Raw genomic sequence first — 20,679 nt, 5'->3', positions numbered from 1 at the left:
TTTCACAGGTGGGTTGGATGCACGTCTTCTGACAAGTCCAGCGATGAGTACAAAGCTTCATGACAAATTGGTCGCCTCCTGTCAACTCTATTGCAAACTGCAATATTAGGGGAATTAAATAGTGACTGCGGGGTAACATTCTGTGACCCGCCAGAGTCTGAACTTCAATGATTGAGAAAAAGGCAGCAATCACATTACTGTGCAGGGTTGCAGGGTGCTGACTGAAGAAAGTTGGGTACACAGAGGTGTTGTGTGAAGTACTTTGCATTCGAGAACTGTGTGTCCACTAACTGGAGGGAACTCTAGGTTCATTGATCGAAGAGGAAACATACAAATTAAGTATTGTGATGGGAACTCTTGGGATCAGTAGGGATCAGTGTTCTCATGTTGGGACTAGTATTGAAGAAGGGTGCTAACTCTAAGGGTAAGAGCAGTTGCTAACGCCCCCTTTTTCTCACAACTCTATTTTTGCCTAGTGATGATGGACCGAGCTCATCAACATCAGGATTTATCACTGGTGAGCTATTTTTCTAGGTTGGTTACGCTATTGGATGTTCAATCCATTTTTCAAGAGCTAATCATGTGATTGGAATGAGGACATGAACAAATTATTTTGATGTTATTTTGGTCAATTCTCTTGGTAGTGCACGGATGTATTGCAGAACTACTTTTGGTGATGGATTGGGTGATTTTTTTAGAACAAAACTTGGAGAGTTTAGAGCCAATGCAATCTTTGATTAGTTGTAGAGATGATTGTCCATCTTCAAGCGTGTCTTCTTCAGTAGGTGGAATATAAAAGACAACTTCTTCGGCATAAGTGCAATGTTATTATGTTGTTCAAGTAGGCAAACACACTAGAATCTTCTCAATTTGGGCAAAATGCAAAGGTGAAGTGATTGGTTGCTGAGGTGCTCAATATAAGAGCTTTAGAAGTAAGAAAGACTCTTGTAATTATTTAGAATCTAGAGACTATTTATAAGCTATTTAATAAGTTGAAAAAATAATTTAATTTTGTCAAGGATTTTAAAATTGGTTTTGTTTCTATCTTTTCAAACTTGGCCTTTTCAAGGGCTTTTGTCAAGATATGCACAATTTATTCAACAAAATTCTTGAACTATACTTGAATTGTGCCTTCTTTTATTTTTTCTTGTATAAAATATCGATCTACTTGAAAATATTTTTTTCTATTATGGAAGATTGGATTCTTTATTATCTTAATAGAACTTTAATTATCACATTCGATAGTTGTAGATGTGCCATCTCCAAATCCTAATTCATATATAAGTCATCATATTCAAACTAATTTGTGAGTTACTTTTGCTAGTACCTTGTATTTGGATTTATAGGAAGAGTGTGAGATAATATTTTGCTTTTTGTATCACCACAAGATGGATGAGAAATATGAAAGTATTGGTGGATGTACAATCATCGGGATTTCTAGTATAGTCAGCATTTAAGAATTCCAAGAGTATAATTTCTTCTTTCTTTGGATACAAAAGGCCAATAGAGGAATGTCATAGAAGATATCAAAAGACATCAAAGATTGCCTATAAGTGAATTTGTTGGAAGTGGTGCATGACTCAATTAAAAATAAAGATTATAAACTTGATGTCTAAGCAAATTTTAATCAAATAATTTAACTCACTCACAAGACATTGAAACCACCTTAAATCAACATGAGGTGAGTGAATATCTTTGCATAATTTGACAAAGTCAAACAATGGTATATAAATAGAAGTAAAATTCATGCTATGTTCCATAAGGAGGTTGTATACATAGCTTATTTTGTGGAGCAAAATACCACAAGAGGTTTGTTTGAATTGGACATTAGCGAAAAACACCATAATTGACCAAGGTCAACCATTTTGTATAATTATTAGACCTATGTTTTTAGATCAAGGATATTATGGAGGTCAAAACTTTTGAAATAAAGGTTGTCAATATATAGTATAAGAAGAAAAAGAGATGTGATATAGAGTTGGAGATAGATATTAGAATTGGCATTAATTTTGTAAAGGTCCCAGTGTTGTAAGTTGATATTAATCCTATTATATCAGGTTTGGAGACTTTGATAGAGACCATATAATGAGTATTTTAGGGAGCAGATAAGGTGTTCTTTGGTAGGATAGATACATCCTTATGGCTGATCTATGAAGACTGTTGTCGTATTATGTGAAATCTTACTTAAGAATGCATTGGATACGTGGCTATGGAAGATAAAAGAAATTTGTAACAATAAGTTCTAACTACTCTAATAAAATCATATATAAATTGTTATAGAAGCTTAATAACCATAATCAAGTATTAATTAAGTCTAATTATTATTATTGTTATTATTTTATTTTTATTTTCATTTTTCAAATAAATTATAAAAGAAATACAAAGAAATCCTAGAGAATTTTAAGAAAATCCTAAAAAAATCCTAAAGAAATCCAAACCAAATCCTAAATCAATCCAAAATCCTAATCCTAATCCTAAACCAAACCCTAAATGGAATCCTAACCAATCTCAAGTAATTCCTATAGCAGATTTAAACTTCAATAATTAATGAATAAACCATTGATTTTAACTCAAATTTTTTACACTTCTTAAAAATTAAATTGACAATAAGTTCAAAAAAAATCAAAAAAGATTGGAATAACCAAATAGACAATAACCTCAAAAATATACTCAGATGTCGGCTGACCTCCTTCTCTAACTTTGATGCCAATCTTCCAAAGCCAATTACTCCTAATTGAATTGTTACTTTGCTTCCAAAATTTTCACACTTGTTAGAAATCAAGCTGACTACCTTTGTAAAAAAAATTACTTCAATATAATTGGTGGATTGACAAATATCTAAGAAAACCTCACTCGACTTCAAAACCTTGAATTCTAAGATCATAACCCACAAAAACCTTCATGCTTTTCAATCTATTTATTCAATCAATCCCAAATTCACAAAATACATCAAGTACAACTATACCTACAAATAAAGAAAATTTCATCTATAGATCTATTATCAAACTCTTGAATTGCCCAAAATATCAATCCTATTTTATTTTCCAAAAATCAAAGTCATTGAAAACAACATCAACTTTGCAAAGCTCTTACAAAGCCATTATCAACTCAAAACCCTCAAAAGCAACGCCTATAGAAATCCTATCAAGTCTTCTCTCAAATTCCACTCTTTGATCAACCAAAGAACCTAAGAATCATTGTTGAGGCTTAGTTTTGTCCCTCAGGGTTTAATTTCGACCCTGGTTGATAACTGGTCTTCTCCGGGTATCAATTTTTGTCTCATTTGAGGTGAATTCTACTAAAACCAATTCCTAACTCCCTCCTACATATGCCTATATCTTTTATTTTTCTAATCTACCTTATTTTACATTATTTATGGCCTTACAAAGTAAATAGAAGCTACTTTTCTAAAAAGGCAGTATTACTACTAAAAGTTTTACTACCTTCCTATCTTTTATCCATATTTTTTTACTTTATCTTTTAACTTTGCTCTTCTATAATAAGATCCATATTATTATCTTTCACTATATAGTCGTGTTATAACATGATATTGTTTCTTTCCACTAACCATTAAAGAATATTGTAGAAACATCTATATGGTAATTAAGCTAATTGAAATAAATAGCAAATGTAATAACAATCTTATATAGATTTCTATTGGATAATTAAAGATAATATCTTCATAATAATCTCATTATATTAAGTCATCTTTTAGCCCTAATTAGAGCTAATATCTTCAAAAATTAATTTATTGTGATAATTAGGACTAAGAGATGATGTAATAGGATGGAGCAATGAAGTGGAATGCTAAGGGAGAAAGGCAAAATAGTTAGAGCATGTAATATGATTGGAGCAGATTTTAGAGATATCAGTGGAAGGTGTATAGAAATTGAAGGAATTAGATTCAAGCTCAGTAAAATTGAAGAATTTGTGATATTAAATAGTAGTATAGATGAGTAAAAAATACCTAAAAATAAAACCAATGCAAGAGGAGGATGATTGGTGGAAAGTATACAAGGTATATTTTCATCTAAAAATTGGACATCTTTAGAGACAATGACATGGCAATTGGATGGATTGAAATATTAGGCACTTTAGATATAATTATCAAGAGGAAGATAAATATAATATTTCAAATAAGAAACAAATTTGTGCCAAGTTGGAATAGTATCTATTGCATAGATAGTAGTGTTAAAGATTCAAAGGTAGAAAATATTGGATTTAGCATGAGTAAAATGTTCTCCGAGTATTACGTACAAGTGAGCATTTATAATATATCAATTAAGCATAAGACAAGTAGTTGAGATTGCTTCAATATATAGAAAGCCTAATCAATTGCATTTCAAGAAGAGACATCTAATTATGTCTTTCAAAGTGTGATTATAGCATTTAGCAATGCCATTATATTGGGAGGTACATGGCTGGATAAATTTCCAAAAAATGTCATGTTTAGTACAATAGTCATAAAAGGAAGTAGATGTATATTCTTTGCTATTATCAATACAGAGAATATAAAGTTTGGTGCTACATTATGATTCAATGGCATAATGAAACATGCAAAATTATTAAAAAAAATAAAAATAATAATTTATTTATTTTTTTTTTTTCAATATAATAAACAAATATAATCCAAGAATTATCATTGATAAAAGTAATGAAGTAATTGGCCCTACTAAGAAAAAAGATGTAGAAGGGCCTAGTAATATTAGAGTGAATTAGTTTAAGCATACAGTAGGATATTCTTAATCATGTTTTTGGAACTATCATATAAGATTGTTTTTCTTAGAAATAGAAGGTATAGAAATTTTTAGTAATAGAAATGGCAAGGAGGTAATTTATAGCATGTTATTGGATTATGTGGCCTAATTTGTAATGCCAAAGGGTAATGATGGAGGTAGTAGAGAGTGTTCATACCAAGCATAGTAAGTAGAAGTTAATTTTAGAACAATCGAGAAGGATAGTGCCATGAAAGTGGTAGAGTAGATTAGAAGTTTAATAGTTAGTTTGCAAAAATATTGTATATAATGAAAAATAAAGCCTGTATTTGATAAAAAGCCAATAAAAAGAATATTCTTTTTGATGGCCATTGCATACAAAAGGTGATCAATTTTTTATATTAAGTCATTAGAAAGGTAGATTGTTATATTGCCAATACTAATAACACTATGATTATGCCCATTGATTGAGGTCATTCCAAAGCCAATATGAGGATAAAAGGAAAAAAAAACTTTGGAGTTGGAAGTAATATTGTGGGAAGCATTAGAATCTTAGTACCAAAGGAAGAGGATGAACTAGATTCAATGATGTTAATGCCAATAAAATAAGCATCTACTACATCAATAGAATCTTTGTTGCAATGATTACTATCAATAGTAAGAAGGATACTATGGATGTCATGGAAGTAATTTTTAATAGCATTAGCTTGATTTGAAGGAAGCTTATCATATTGAACAAAGTATAGTCTAGATTTCAAAGAGTAGAGCTATTCCATTATAATGCAAATGTCGTCTTTAAGATCATCATGTTATGAATTAGAAGGTTGATTTGGAAGGCACTTGGAATATCAAAAGCAAGGGCAGCAAGATTAATGACTGTAAGTGAGAATGTAGCCTTTCTCAAATTAAATATAGTGAAGAAATTATCATCCCGAAAGTAGATTGCTACATTGATGAAAATAACTTGGGTTATGATTGAGATCATATTGATGGCTAATAAATTGAAGAGGTGTAGATTGGTTATAACGGTGCTTGAAATTATTTTGATAGAAAAACAAGAGCTTCTATGTCTTTCTTGATAGTCTTCTAAACACATTTTGATAGTTTCTTACTGAAAAGACATATTTTGAGTTCAAAGTAGGTTGATAGTTTATTGTTGCTCAAAATTATCTATTTGGTGATATTGTAGTCTAAGAGAAGATTGGAAATCATATACCATACTACAACTTATTCAAAAAAGATAATTCCAATATTCTTGAGGATGTCAATTATCTTCTTCATTTTTATTAAATATTCATCTATAGACATTATGCTTGTTTTTCTTATATTAAAGATTTTTCAATCAAATAAATTTTATAAGGGTTCTTGTTGGATTTGTACCTTGACATTAACACTTATATGGGCAAAGGACCATTTCATTATTCAAAGAACTTTGTACTTGGCATTATTGTTGAAAATACTTGAGGCCTACTCCCATCTTTTTTCTTTAGTTGTTGGAATAGTGGAGAAGCTAGGTTGGTACACTACTTACGTAGACCATTGCATTAAAGCACATTCTTGAGACACAAGGCCCACATTTTGTAGTTCATTATGTCAATGAGATGATATGACTTTGATAGTGTATACATGTATTATGGCAAGCTAGAGGCCATTGTATTGAAAAAAACAGTGCGGTGGAAGGAAGGAAGTACGATTAAGCTTTCTACCCTATTATATGTTACTAATTGTAACTTTGGAATTGGACCCTAAGTTCGACATATTCTAACAAGGTCTGTATCAGCAGTGATACCATAGAAAACGATGGAGTTCCTTTTCACTTTATCTTTTTTTTTTAATAGGAATGATAATCTCACGGAGGAATCTGATTCCAAGAAGTAAATTTTTAAAAGGTGTTATAACAATAGTCCGCTGTTGCCAGAGTGTAATGGCGTCACACTTAACGCTATGAAGAAACCAATAGGCAAGTGCTAACTTGCCATATTGGATAGCCCCCCACCATGTCAGCCTATCATTTCTGCGTAAAAGTTCATTTTCCCACGTTGAGCTCGAATCATTCACTTGGATCCACATGAATCAAGTTGTTGCATTTGTATTTTTGTATCATCTAAATTTTCTATGTAATTTTGATGCCAACAGCAATGTTAGTATTGGACAAGTTTCCATGAATCATTCCTTTCTAGATCTTCTATCAATTTGCATGAGTAATCAATGTGTCTACTATATATATCTATTGCACAGTTTCTTAGCCAGTGTGCATTTATGAGAATATTGAATTTAAGCAGACAGACACCTCGAAGACTTTCTTCAAATAACATTGAAAATTGTTCGCTTCTCTATTTAAATCTTTTGAAACTCCGTGCCTGTAATACAATATCAATACTTTATAAAGACCGAGGGAACGTTATACCTTCTATAAACTACTTATTTCTCAAAAAAATTAACTACAAGTTTGCTTACCAAGCCACGGAAACACACCATTTTATTCTTGGTACAAAGATATTTCCAATTTTGAAAACTGGGCATCATTGCAAGTGGACACTCCTCATTGTTTCTTTTCACAACCGAGAGGAATGGACAGTTAGTTCAAATAGAATATGGAAAAAAATTGCCTTTAAATGTTCATGAATGTTACGAATAGCAGGAACTCCAGGTGAGGGAGTCTCGACTAATAAAAAAAAATAGAATGGTGCGTAAACTACAATCTCAATCTGCCAACTCGTGACGGTCTCTCAACTATCTACAAAAATCCATGCGGCACATTGCTCAGCGCAGCCCTCAAACTCCACACAAAACGCGGAGGCTAAACTGGCATGACCGACGTTTCCTCCGCCATTCACAATTGCAAAGGCCATCTCTTCAGTGGGATGCGATAATGAACGAAGGGAAAATAAATAAATTAAAATAAAATAAAACCATGTGCGAAGTCGGTATCGTGTCAAATGTCGAGAGCTGCACAAATATGCAGCAAAGGCGCCCTCAACACAAAAACTCAAAATGGGGGATTGGAATGTCGTTCAGCAATCCAACTTGGTTCACCATGGAGGAGACGCTCGCGTTGAAGCAGGGTGCGCGAGGTTTCTGAGAGGCTGCGACTTCGAGCTCAGAAATGAAGTAAGGCTTGGGTTGAAGAGCACCCACCATATCCACTTGCTGCAGAGACCATAAGGACTGCTCCGAAGGAAAATGCGTGACCAAGTTTGCTCTAGGGAGTTGGTCGTTGTCGTGGATCAAGAGAAATCTCTGCGCCAGAGGGTTGAAGCTATCTGAGATGCCGTCACTATTACCACATGGACTGCAGTAAGAAGAATCGTCTGGGTTGTAGAGGGTGCTCGTCGGGGAGAACTGGTGTTCGGTATCCGCCCCACATAGACCTGAAAAATTGAAGCTAGATCCCACCGCGGGCAGAGACTGACTGTTACGGGTCATTTGAAGGGTGGGAAAAACGTTTGACCCTTCCAAACCAGTTCGGGGTGGCAGTAGAAGTGAATTGCAGTGTCTAGAAGCCATGAGGCGCTCGGTTAACTGAGCTGGAGATGGAAAAATGGGGGACGATCCTGGAATACGGCAGAAGCCTTCGAGATCGTTGGGGCTGTATGGTGGAGAAGCCACTTCAGACGCAGTGCCGGAAGCCACATCTGGGACGTCAATGGGAGAGTTGTCCGCGGAGTAGCTTTCCGGAAGTGATTGAGGTGCTTGCAGAGAGGACTCCCAGTCTTGCAGAAACTTTCGGAGATCAACAGGGTTTGCGGGTGTTTTGTCAAGCTCTACCTCGCCAAAATTAGGTCTCAGTGTCTCCGTGACTAGGTCCTTCCAGGAACTCATGAAGTTCGTCGACTCGTCTTGATAATTAACGTTGCTCTCTGTGCTCAGGTTGAGTGGTTGATGTTGATGCGAAGTCTGAGTTAATTCCGAGGTCGAAGATGTCAGGGACGATTGTCGAGATAGCCGTGCTTCCGCTTCTGCGCGTGCGCAATCCCATTGCGACATGTGGGTGAGGCTCGATGATACCACTGGCCGCAGACCAGTGATAATGTTGTCAAGCATGGTCTCCTCCGCTGTTGTGGACTCGTGACTCACAGGGTCAATTCCGATTTGCAGGAGTCTCTTCTTCAAGTGAGTGTTCCAGTAGTTTTTAATCTCGTTGTCAGTGCGGCGGGGAAGATGACTTGCTATAGCAGACCATCTACATTTGGGAAAAGAATTATTTAGAAATGAATACCAACACAAATAAAAATAAATTAAACAATAAAAAAATAAAAACACACTGGGTCTTGGTCTATATCACACACAGAATCCCATCAAATAGAACTGCAATGTGAAAGTCCTTCGTAGATGAGTTTTATGTTCTCTGACCGAAATGGCATGCTCCCAACTATGAAGTGAAGAGCAGCGAGGAAGGCATTACCTGTTGCCAAGAATCGCATGGAGGTGAATAATCATTTGATCCTCGTCCTGAGAGAATCTGCCTCGCTTGATGTCAGGTCTAAGGTAGTTGGTCCACCTCAACCTGCAGCTCTTGCCACATCGTTGAAGGCCTGCATTGAGCGGAAGAGAACGCCAGCTCCCATGGCCATGGTTTTGAATGTACGCCACCAGCTTCTGATCTTCATTGGGAGTCCAGGGCCCCTTCTTCAGCCCCTCTTGCTTTGCGTCACAGCTTGGGGGTCTGGTCATGTCTGTCGATGATCCGCACCAACCAATGCAGTTGACCGGAGACCACTACCCCTCACAAATACTTTCGAACTCAACCAGATTGCGCTAGAACGGCATTGAGATTAGAAATCACGATGGTAGAGTAGATGCAGTATCTTTCAAGTGAAAGCTGAGGAATGGAACGGAATCAGAGTGCTTACAACTAATCAGACACGCACACCGACACCATAGCTCTACCTCGGACCATTTAGACAGTTCTCTCACACTGGGCAGCAGTGAAGCACGAAGTGTAAAGCAGCTAGTACCTACGAAACTTTGACATCCGAACTATTGTGCTCATCGGTCTATAGCTTGGATTGCGTGTGTTTGTTTGTTCAGATTCGAGACCCACAGGGCAACATTTGCGAAAGGCTTGCAGGGGAGACAAACCGAGAGGCAATGCTTATAAGGGAGACACAGCGCAGCAACTGAGGGAGTCTCTATGTACATATATAGAGAGTCCAGGGGGGGAAAGGAGGTCCAGAATCCAACGAGGCTCCGCTGCTTGCGACGAAACAACACGCTCCGAGGTCAACTCCGGGAGAACGAGGCCATACACATTCGGGAGGCGATCTGACCCGTAGATGGTCTGACAATCCCCATCCAGTGCGCGCCCATTGCAGGGTGCCTCTGAGCTGCCTGGAATTCTACTGGCCCCACTTGCATCTATCAAGGTGACTTATCCTGGCTGGGACTGGAATCTTCCGGGCCCCTTTTCTGCAGCTCCATTTCGGTAAGCCTGACGATGTCTTGCTTACTGCAATCCCCGCAGTTTTCGAGCACCCTGCACATGCTCCACCTCCGCGCTTCGCAGCTAAACTCCAAACGACTTCTGCCCTCTTCCCACAAGGTGCCGGTCCATGACTAGCCCTGCCCTGCCCTGCCGTTCGGTGCCCCTCCTCGAGATTGCCCACCTGCAGTCCCTACTAAAACCCCCCCTCACATTCATAGTAGAATAGCAATCGCACCGTAACATCGTAGACTCACGTTGTTTCTCCCTCAGCCACCGAGAAAATTGCACTACATCCTCTTCCTGTGCTTGACAAAACTCGTCCGGTTGCAGTGTCAAGGAAGCGGCGCCGAATCAATCAAGGTCCCCAGATTACGTGATTCGTAGACACACACACTCGCATTCTCGAGCGAGGAGGAATAACAAACAGGCTTCGCGGTTTCACCCCGAAACATCCTTCACCCTTTCTTTCTAACTTCTCCGCCGAGACTCATTAAGAAAAAGTATCATTAAGAAAAAGATAATTAAGAAGAAGTATCCTTTTTGTAACACATCACCATAAGTCGTAAGATTTAAGGTATCAAAATAGTGGAAAGTGAAAAGTTATAAAAAGTTAATTATTGGATGAGTTTTTGTTTTTGATTTAATATCTTAAATTCCACTACTTATGTTTGCAAACATATGCATAATTATCATTTTGCAATTTCTATTAACTGTAAAATTTCTCAATAAACATTATTTCAAGAACTATTTTTAATTTTTATTTTATTTTATTTTATGCAAAAAAATCCTTTTAGATGCAAAATAAGGTTTATACAACCAAATTATTATGTCATGATATAAAGATAATTTTTCTATTTTTAGTAAGTTTATTAACCAATGTTTGATTTTAAAATGGATAAATTAATAAAAATCTTCAGTAATAATAATCTTAGAAAATAACAACAAAAGATGCACACAACTAGGACACAATCTCTTGCTTCTTTAGAATTTTCTAAACACAACGAATATTATTGGTGAAGTTTTCAAATTTCTTTAAAAGAATAAATCATGAAATATAGAAGCAAAGAGTTGCTACCTTTACCAAACAATTATAGGCCATCAAGCCAAAGCAAAAAAATATTAGAAAAAAAGATTGAAGCTTAAGAATCAATTTCTTACATAATAAAGATATTTTCTACAAAATAGATTGAAATAAAATTAATTAGAATTCACATTGAATCTTTTGTAATAAAATTTATTAATTTTAAATAAATAAATAAAAAGATTAAAGGGTTGTGTAGAGATAGGTTTGTTAATTAAGAAGGTATATGATTGTACATCAAACCAAAAAAAATCAAAGAAGTCATATGTAAAACTTGAAGAAAATTATGATTCAAAAGATAACAAAACATCAACATCTGAAGATACTAAATAACAATCTAGTAGAGTATTAAAATAATAGAAATGCCATTAAATAAGTGATTGACTAAAACAAATAATAGTTTATTCATGCTTAAGAAACCTCTAGAATATTAAACATAAAAATATATAAGAATAATATACAAACTTTACCAATATGTTGGATGTATTGACAATAATTATATAAGAAAAATAGAACTTTTTTATAGTTATATTAAACTCAAAATATGCACAATCATAACATTAAAAGATTTATATCAAGTACATGTTTAGGTGTAATAATTTTTAAGTTATTAAGATACATATACATTGATTTTAGATTTAATTTAGCAATTCTAACTTATTTTTTAAAAGCTTTTTATAATTGTCAATTATAATAATCTATGTACATTATTTATACAATATATAATTTTCAATTTCGTATGCTTCTTACATGTATTATATTTCAAAATTTGAGTTATAAAGTTTTCAACACTTATGGAAGGCATAATTAGAACATGAAAGGGAAATGCTTTAATTTCTACATATTTAGAGCATTACTTCTATGTCAAACCATTTTTATTATTATAGCCTTACATTTGGCACAAATATTAATCAATAATATTTTTTTAATCAATTGATCTTTTTTTTATTAAAACTTCTATTATATTTTTGCAATACCAAATTCCATTCCACTTAATTAGCATTAAAGAGTTTTTACCTTAGTTTTGCATTGTATGCCATTGAATCCTCTTTTATTTTCTATCCATCGTTTAAAGAATCAAAAGTGATATCATTTTCCAAATTAATATCATAAAGATTAATAGTTTTTGATTTTTTATATTTTCCTTCTACAAGAAGAACTATACTAACACTACAAGCAAATCCATCCAACTTTAAAGGTGATTGTCAACAATCTCTTTAAAGACATTTTTATTTATATTTCTTCTTTTTAAAAACATGTAATTGAATTCCTTTAATTCCTATAATGTTTTTATAAAAATATCTATTTTTCTTAAAAAATAATAGTTAAAATTTTATTTTATGACTTGGTATGTAATATAATTTAATTCTTTAATTTTGGTAATTGTGAACCTAAGTATAGGATGTCATATTATCTTATGTAAAATAAATTAAAATTCTTCCCAAAAATTTTTGTTTCTTGTCTTCCAAGGACCATTTTGATGCAGTTTCAAAAAAAAAAAAAAAAAAAAAAACTCCTTTTTAATTTGTGTATATTTTTTTTAATATGCTGCATTCTTTTTTATACTATTTGATCACTTTTTTTTCATTTAGTTTAATGTCATTTAATAGATGAGTTGGATTCTACTATAGGGACCTGATATTAGATAGAAAGATTTCAACTTATGTAGTTTTATATATTAGACCATTAAGTTCCAAACTTCGTTGATCAAAAACAGATTTATTGATCTTGATTTGCATTTGAGATGTAGAAAGAAAAACCATCTAAAGTTTAGCCATTAATGACCTTTCTTATGAGGAGTCATGCATGTTACTCAACATCTTAAAAACGAAATGGATTTTAGTCTCATTAGAGTTCAAATCAACCATGATCCATTTTGCTAATAATAATATGGGTGCATCTTCCAAATTGATAAGTAAATGCCAAACCCTAACCCCCCTCCTTCCTTTGTTGGCTTATAATCCTAATTCCACAGAATTTTAGGTCATGTTGTAGATTAAACATTTCAATATATAAAACTTTCTTACCAAGGCTTTAATTTGTTACACCATCTATTTTTAGTGTTATACATTAATTATCTTTCAAAGATGGAATGGTAGTGGGAGTTCAAACTTTCATGTGCATTTACTTCTTGACAAGAAGTTCATGTGGTTTCTTCTTTATTGCAATAATTTAGGGTTTGCACTCTTTAGCATTTTGTTTTGGTTGTTCTTTCTTTTTTCCTCAGAAACAACCAGAAGACTTTGGGCTGATCTCAAAAGATGGTCAATCATTCAAGCATAAAATTAAAAATAAAACAGAGTGATGTCTTTTAAATTTCAAAGGGAACAGAGAGAAATTTCAAAAATAATATAAATCATGTAACCTCATGTAATGGTAAACATTTATCTACTTCCTAATTTGCACATAAGTGAAAAAAAATAAAAAAATAAAAAAATAAATAAAGTTCAAGAAAATTCTTAGATTCGTTGGAGAGATGGATTTATTATTCAACATATAAAATGCACCGTTCCCTTCTACATGATTGAAAAAACAAAAAACAAAAAACAAAAATAAATAAATGCCTCCACTAAAAAAATTATTGGATGTGTAAATTTGATGGAAGTGCCTTTTGTAGTTGATCTCATGCGTCCTCATTGCTTTCTCTTTTTTATCACCTATCTATCAATTAAAAGTCAAGTAGATGAACATTTTTTTTTTTTTTTTTTCACCTAATTTTGCATGGTCCACTAAAAGGAAAATTGCAATTAAGGTGGTGGAACTTTCGAGGTTATTAATTCATAAGCAACAATGGAATAAAAGGCTAAGAATCTTTTGGGGAGGCGTGATCTTACATGGAAGTTGACATGCTCTCAAAAGAAAGAAGGAAAAAATGAACTAAAATTAAAATGCTCGAGTGAGATCTTGTCTCTTGACCCCAATTTGACCCAACAATCCTGAACGTGGCTTTAATGAATTTGTCAGCAGCTGTGAGTCTGACATTGTATTTACATATTTTCAAATAACCTCCATTTATTTTTTATTTTTAAAAATAAATTATGGTTTTTGTTAAACTTACACAATCTTGTAAACTTAAAAACATGGATTGCCATTTAAACAACAGAATGATTTTTGACAATTTTATGTTTTTAATTTGATTTTCAGTATCAACCAAATTTAATATTTAAGCAAATATTGACATGTGCCGAAAACGTTTTAACAAACATGTGACTCTTTACAACATTCTTCTGTTATATTACTAAGAATTCACCAAGTCAAGCTGCAAAAGAATATAATAATAAGTAGCATTGAGACATAGACTCTAATTTGCAAAATGCTAGAAATCCAGAGCACATGAGTTTTCTGTGGCTGCCATGGGCTTGTGCAGGAATCTTGCTCTCTCTTTCTGAATCTGTTTGAACGCTACATTACAAAACCCATATTACCATTTTTCTAAAACAGGGGCCATGAAAGAACATAATGAAGAGTGAGATCCTCATAATTAAGATTCTTAAAGAGGGCGATTGTTTTGAGCTCGTCACTACTTGACAACAGATAAGTTAAAACACGCTCCACTGCTTTGAGAATATCGATGTGGGTGGCTAGAAAAAACACTCTTCTCAACTTGTCATGAAACAGGAGGGAGAAAAAAGAAGAAGAAGAAGAGGGGAATCTATTTAGAGCTCGAGAAAGCGTGTTGCAGAATGTAGAGGCAGGACGAACCCATATCAGAGGCACCGAAAAGGTATAACTTAATGCGAGAAATGTGAAGCGTGTGCTTACCAAGTCTTGACAGTGCGAGTAACTTATCACACGAGATGCATGCATTGGGCTGCAGAGGATTTCCCTCTTGCGCGTGATTGGTGATTGTATTGATACGGTGGGTGGATGGTCTTCTAAATCACCAGTCTGCATAAATCTAGATCCGGGCACTAAAGCCCAACGCGTCGGAAGGGTGTGTCGAAGGTTAGTACTGTGAGGAAAGGATTCACAACGTTGGAAACTGATGCGAATTTTTTAGAGTGGGTGAAACCAACAATGCTGGATTCGATGATTGACGAGGCTGCTAACTTGCATGGGGTGGAAGCTTTGGACCCAAAACATACCAAGCTGTTGAACAGCTAGCTACGTCAACCGTATAGTTTTGATTGGCACAGAAACAGAAGAGACCAGTAAAAACCAGTTCTGACATTATCTGGTTTTGATGCATTTAGATGTGTCGGAGCCTTCGTACAAATTTCAACAGTGTAAGTCCAAAAGCTAGAAAGAGCGCAAAGAAGACGTGCCCCACCCCACGCATGTACATAAAGACTGTAGTCCAAGTAAAATTGGATTAAAAGCCGTAGTTCGACCAACAGTTAAAACCGCTCTCCAAATCGGAAAAAAATTGCCCCTGTGCCGGCATTGCAGTCCCTGGCATACTCGGCTCTGATAGTTCCTAGCTTAACACCTAAACCATATGAGGCTCCCTTCCCAGCGCGTCTGAAGAATTCCGTGGGATTGCCCCGCACGTCTTTGGAGCTTCCAAGGTCAGTTCCATACTCAAGAAACCCGTAAGCGTGGGTTGTCTTCACTGGCACCCGCAACTCCATCGCAAGCTAGAGAGCAGCATGTAATACTTTAGAACGTTGCAGCTAGACATCAATCTACTAACTAGTAAAAAAAATTCTTGTGTGCAAAAAGAAGAAATAAGAGCTAGTACGTGAATAAAAAGATCGCATAAAGGATGCTACGGAAACCTAAAGCTGTAATATGGAAACACGAAATTTTAAACAAAAAAGGGTGGACTCATAGTGGATGTTTACCTCCAGTAAGTTCCGAGCTGCACCAAGCTCACCCATGTTGTAACCACGAACAGAGTATGGACCTCCTAATGTGAAAGCATCATAACTTGCCAAGTCTCCTAGACATCCTCCGTATCTTGCGTGCAGAACTCCAACTGGGGGAGGCCTCTCAGTGTTCACCTTATCCTCGGATAGCAACTGAATAAATCGAGTTACAGCAAGTTGATGCCGATTGAAGAAAGGGTACTTACTGCCTATCCCTAGGCCTTGATCCACCTGCAATTGGACAAGTGTGACAATGAACTTAGAATTGATTGCATAATTAAGATTGCCATAGAGTGAAGCCGCTAAACAAACCACTAACAGTAAATCTTTAACAATGAGGCAGAATAAATTTACATAGGGGATGGACAAAAGAACCCTAACCTGGAATATATGACGATCTCCAATAGGAGTGCCGTTTACAAAGCGAGTGTTATCATGTGTAAGGTTAGCTTGCAAAAATGCAACGCGATCAATGCCGGTGTCACTGTGTGTGGTGGGAGGACCAGAATTAGAGAGAGCACCACTTGGCAAAGTACGTGGTCCGTGCACACAAATGGAGCTGGTTTCATCCCTTGTCGTTACTTCCTCTACTACCAGCCCATATGTGAACTTACTTTGCCGGGTGAAGCACTGTGCAAGCGAGACAGACACAAACATTATTCCAGGTTGCAATCAAAAGTTGGGTAACAAAAACCTGATCAAATATACAATCAAGAGTTCAATCCAGAAGTCTAAATAATGTGCTCTGGGAAGTCGACTGTAGAAGGAAGGTAGACAACAACTAATTTCATGGCTATTGACACGTTAACCGTGGTGGTGGCGCAGATTATAGAGACTCATGAACTAGTGCTTCGACACATCTGAATGCTGATTTGACAACAACCTCAAGACTTCACCACAGTAACAAAACAGAAGAGTCCATAAGAATCTCAGGTACTTTGAAATGTTACCTCAGTCAGGTTGGCTTTGAACCCAGCCCGGTCTACCCACACTGAGGGGACATCCTCCATACCTGGTCCTCCTGTGAAAACAGCACTCAATTTCCGACTGTTGAAGCAGCTGGCACGAAACGTCCGGTTACGAGGGTCATCAATACCATCCACATAAGGATGCACATACTCTGCCTTGAACCCAAGGTCATCCTGCACAATAATTCAACCCAAATCAATACTACCTCGCAAATAGGGACGTATGTAAAGAGCGCTCGAGGACCCGTGCTCGTCAATGGCAGCCACACCCAGTCCCCATGTTTGACAACTTGAGATGATATTCGACATGATTTTCATGAACTATTCACCAGCAGCGATTCTAGCACACATTTTTCGGATTTTTAGCATGTCTATACTAAGATAAACTTCAGTAATAGATCTATTCGGTAGTACAGTACCTGAGGGTTGAAAAGGTTATTCGAAGTCACAACGCCAAGTATAGACCGATTTAAGCCTTGAATGTTCCGATGTTCAAAGGTGACGCTCCCAGCCGGTTGGATAGTAGACTACAAATGCCGAGTACAGAATCAATGAATGGCGGGCAAGGAAAGTCTAGTATAATTAGTGCCTGGTGAGGATTGAAACGCGAACAAACAGCTAAATATGGTACTACGTTGTATCCAAAAGGAGGCTTACCAAAGTTGGCCGTCCAGAGCTACCAGGAATGATGCTCCACTCAGTGCTGACCTCTGCTGTCCTTTGTTCCAGCTCCTTCAGCTTCACTTCGACCACAATGCCGCCATCGTTTTCCTCGTCTGGTCTTGGATTGACCTCGATGTTTGAAAATAAAGCCAAACTGTTCACATTCCTCAGGGCTTTTTTACCAGCTTCGATATTGAATATTTGACCTGCTTTCAGCTGCAAAAAGGTACATCCAAATCAACCCTAGGAATTCAAAATCTGGGGATTTCAAATACAAGTGATAAACTCAGTCGTTCAAGATTACAGACCAATACTGCACTTCACAACAATTTCAGAATGTAATTTGATAGGTACAAAGTCAACTATGATTGTGGTTTGTTGTGTTGCAAGCAATCGAGCAGGGGTACATGCTTACTTGATCTGGTAGCTCCCGCTGGATAATCTTCTTCTGTGTAAAACCGATAGCAGGAAAACCCAGTTTATCCTGGAACTGAATCTGCACTTGGGTGATGTCACCTTCCACTACCTCACACACAACTTCATTGGTATTCAAATTTCCAAAGTTCACCACCTGGGCGCATGCATAGCCTTCATCGTGATACCATTTCTGCACACGATCCCGGATGCGCTGCAACATGCGGGCAGTCACCCTTGTCTCACTACGAAGCCACCCTGAAATCTCACGCTGAAACACGATTGCAGAGTCAGATATATAACACGAATTATGTATAACGGTGACAACTTGAAAATCTTTCTTTGTAAATTTCCAGAAGCAACTAGTGAGGCAAATCACAAACAGAGCGGTTCTTTTGAGGACTACAAGTTGCTGATTCAACTCAAAACCTTTGAATCTCATTACAGAAGATGGTCTAGATGCAGTTCTCTCACCTCTACACTCTTAGGGAGCATGCAAGGGCGTGATTTCCTAAGCCTATTCTTGTACTCTTCTTCTTGTGACTTCGCAAGTTCTTCTCGCTGTTTGTCTGTTAATTTTTCTTCCGACTCTGGACCCCTGCTTTGGGCCATCAAGCCCACATTTACACACCTGAAAGAATCAGCTCCCTGCCATTGGCTTTCTGTGAACATAATTTGCAGTTTCAAACTTCCATCCAGCTTAGTAACCCCTTCCATCTCCACACTTTGAAACATTCCACAATTCATCAAATTCTCTGATTCTGCATCCAACTGGGCTTTAGTTGCAATTCCACCCCTTCGTAAGGTAACTAGCTCGTAAAATGCATCTTTGGCATCGATGGGCTGCTTTGTGCGCTTATCTACAAGTTCCACTTCGGAAATGCGATACCGCTTGGCTGGATTAAGCCTACTGACGGGCACATTACGACCAACTTGTAATCCATGAGGATCAAAAGCATCACCCCCTTCTTCATCATTTCTCGCATCTGCCCAAGCAATGCCACTATCCAGCCAAAACCTCCAGCCATCTCCACCACCGCCGCCTCCCCCGCCTCCTGACCCAAACCCGCCAAAACCTCCTCCATCGCCACCGAGGGCCAAGAGGGCCGTTCCGGTCACTGCTGCTCCAACACCGGTTGTCACCAATGCAGCTTGTCTCCAATTGACATCGCTTTCGGAGCTTGGTCCAAAATTTTCAGCTGCAAATGCAGATTCAAAACTCTCATGAAGTTAACGAAATCTAAGTATACATACACCAGCATAGTAGGCCCACTTACAACTGGCTGTGGGTAATATTAGATGAAAGTTGCACATACAGAGATGTTTTCCGTAGGCTAAGATAATGCTTACTTGGAGAATCCGAGTCAAAGTCAGCCATAGCAGATACGATAGAATGCTGGCGTCTTGTACTTCTAGCTTTCTTCGGAACGAATTGTGCTGCAACATCTTTGCGAGTGTGCACAGCTCCTTGAACTGGGCTCAGGTTATTGACCGCTCGTGCTTTCCCAGTTGTTGCCACACACCTAGCTTCCCATCAGGCAACGATTATTGAAAAGTACAGAGGAAGAAGGCAGTCTAGCATGTTAGAAGCTAACGAATAGGTGCATAGAACAATAGCGAATATAATAAGAATTACAGCGATACGAGACCAAGGTTGAGGGTTTTGGGACGACTTCAGTCGTCGCAAATGCTGAGAGGCTCGAACATAATCTAATACTCAAACCCTCTCGTACCTAACGATATTTTTCAATTCAATCACACTAACTATTCGAACCCTTGTGTCTGCAGCGCGTAAAATTCGTGATAATAGAGAGCAGTCTAAATAGTAACACAAGAAGAACCTCCAGCAGCAGTCATATCAAGCAACGATTTTGGATTGCAAGAAACGCAATTAGCAAACCAAGAAAAGATTGACATTTTATTACTCGTAATACGAGACAAACTTACCATTTCAGCTGAATTTACCCCTAAAGCATCACTGCCTAGTTCCGTCAAGACCAGCAGGCGAAGTATGGCACCCATTAAAATAACGAAGAGGAGCACCAGCATTAACAAAGAAATAAACGCAATCGCCTTACCCCATTTTCGAAGTATAGAAGCGACTGAATTCCATGACTCATATTTTAGGGCAAACCGTCGACGCCTTGCATTGAATAGTCAATACCCATCTCAATTCCAACACCCTAACATTATCATAACGTGGACAACCGAATCACAGCTTCGAAAAAATGAACCCTAATAGGTCCACCTCATCACGCGCTCCCACTGCCCCAATTGCTGATGAATTCACCTGAACACAACGAACAAAAGAGCCGCAATTCTTACCTCTGCAGGGAGCTCTGTTGAAGAGAAGAAGCGGAGGCGCGAGGCGTCGAGACGGCGAAGTGCACCGCAGCGTCCATGGCTGATAGGTTCGGATTTCAAAAAATCCAGAAGCCGTCTGGTTCTGGAAACAAAAACCTTCGTACAGAACACGATATGGCGCAACTACGGCGCTCCGCTGCAGATGAAAACGAAGCAGAGTCACGGATGATAAATGCGGAGTAATGGGATATTCCCGCTCGTGGATGAACCGCGTTGATTCAAGGCACCCTCGAACCGCGGG

At 37.0% G+C, this 20,679-nt stretch overlaps 2 protein-coding genes and 1 long non-coding RNA gene across 5 annotated transcripts; 1 reads left to right on the top strand and 2 right to left on the bottom strand.

Annotated features, from left to right (window-relative positions):
- Window positions 1-7,192: 7,192 nt before the first annotated feature.
- Window positions 7,193-10,021, bottom strand: LOC112284478 (myb-related protein Pp1). Its single transcript, XM_024524298.3, has 2 exons — window positions 9,121-10,021; window positions 7,193-8,898 (listed from the first exon to the last, which is right to left on the bottom strand). The coding sequence occupies exons 1-2, from the start codon at window positions 9,387-9,389 to the stop codon at window positions 7,692-7,694; spliced, it is 1,476 nt and encodes a 491-aa protein (XP_024380066.1). The 5' UTR covers window positions 9,390-10,021; the 3' UTR covers window positions 7,193-7,691.
- A 2,765-nt stretch (window positions 10,022-12,786) lies between these two features.
- On the top strand, window positions 12,787-15,991 carry LOC141045594 (uncharacterized). 3 transcript variants are annotated; one of them, XR_012217876.2, is made up of 4 exons: window positions 12,787-13,597; window positions 13,974-14,190; window positions 14,589-14,945; window positions 15,039-15,991. It is a non-coding gene; the product is annotated as an uncharacterized LOC141045594 (long non-coding RNA). The 3 variants fall into 3 exon arrangements; XR_012217879.2 differs by having other exon boundaries at window positions 12,788-13,597; window positions 13,974-14,204; window positions 14,589-15,991; XR_012217875.2 differs by having other exon boundaries at window positions 12,797-13,597; window positions 14,589-15,991.
- On the bottom strand, window positions 15,368-20,539 carry LOC112284580 (protein TOC75, chloroplastic). Its single transcript, XM_024524480.3, has 10 exons — window positions 20,400-20,539; window positions 19,425-19,597; window positions 18,549-19,273; window positions 18,076-18,345; window positions 17,655-17,876; window positions 17,417-17,524; window positions 16,980-17,171; window positions 16,411-16,659; window positions 16,006-16,260; window positions 15,368-15,798 (listed from the first exon to the last, which is right to left on the bottom strand). Exons 1-10 carry the CDS (start codon window positions 20,474-20,476, stop codon window positions 15,559-15,561), a joined length of 2,511 nt encoding a protein of 836 aa, XP_024380248.1. The 5' UTR covers window positions 20,477-20,539; the 3' UTR covers window positions 15,368-15,558.
- Window positions 20,540-20,679: the final 140 nt, after the last annotated feature.

This window comes from Physcomitrium patens, chromosome 7, assembly GCF_059467195.1.
Source record: "Physcomitrium patens ecotype Gransden chromosome 7, ASM5946719v1, whole genome shotgun sequence".
Taxonomy (NCBI): Eukaryota; Viridiplantae; Streptophyta; class Bryopsida; order Funariales; family Funariaceae; genus Physcomitrium; species Physcomitrium patens.
Note: the sequence above shows the minus strand (reverse complement) of the source record. Positions and strands in the feature narration are given on the sequence as shown.

Coding starts and splice junctions, on each gene's coding strand:
- LOC112284580 (XM_024524480.3), bottom strand. CDS start 20,476: ATGGACGCTGCGGTGCACTTCGCCGTCTCGACGCCTCGCGCCTCCGCT. Junction 19,274..19,424: donor CTTTGACTCGGATTCTCCAA/GTAAGCATTATC, acceptor CTGCATTTGCAG/CTGAAAATTTTGGACCAAGC. Junction 18,346..18,548: donor TGCTCCCTAAGAGTGTAGAG/GTGAGAGAACTG, acceptor ATCGTGTTTCAG/CGTGAGATTTCAGGGTGGCT.
- LOC112284478 (XM_024524298.3), bottom strand. CDS start 9,389: ATGACCAGACCCCCAAGCTGTGACGCAAAGCAAGAGGGGCTGAAGAAG. Junction 8,899..9,120: donor CATGCGATTCTTGGCAACAG/GTAATGCCTTCC, acceptor TCCCAAATGTAG/ATGGTCTGCTATAGCAAGTC.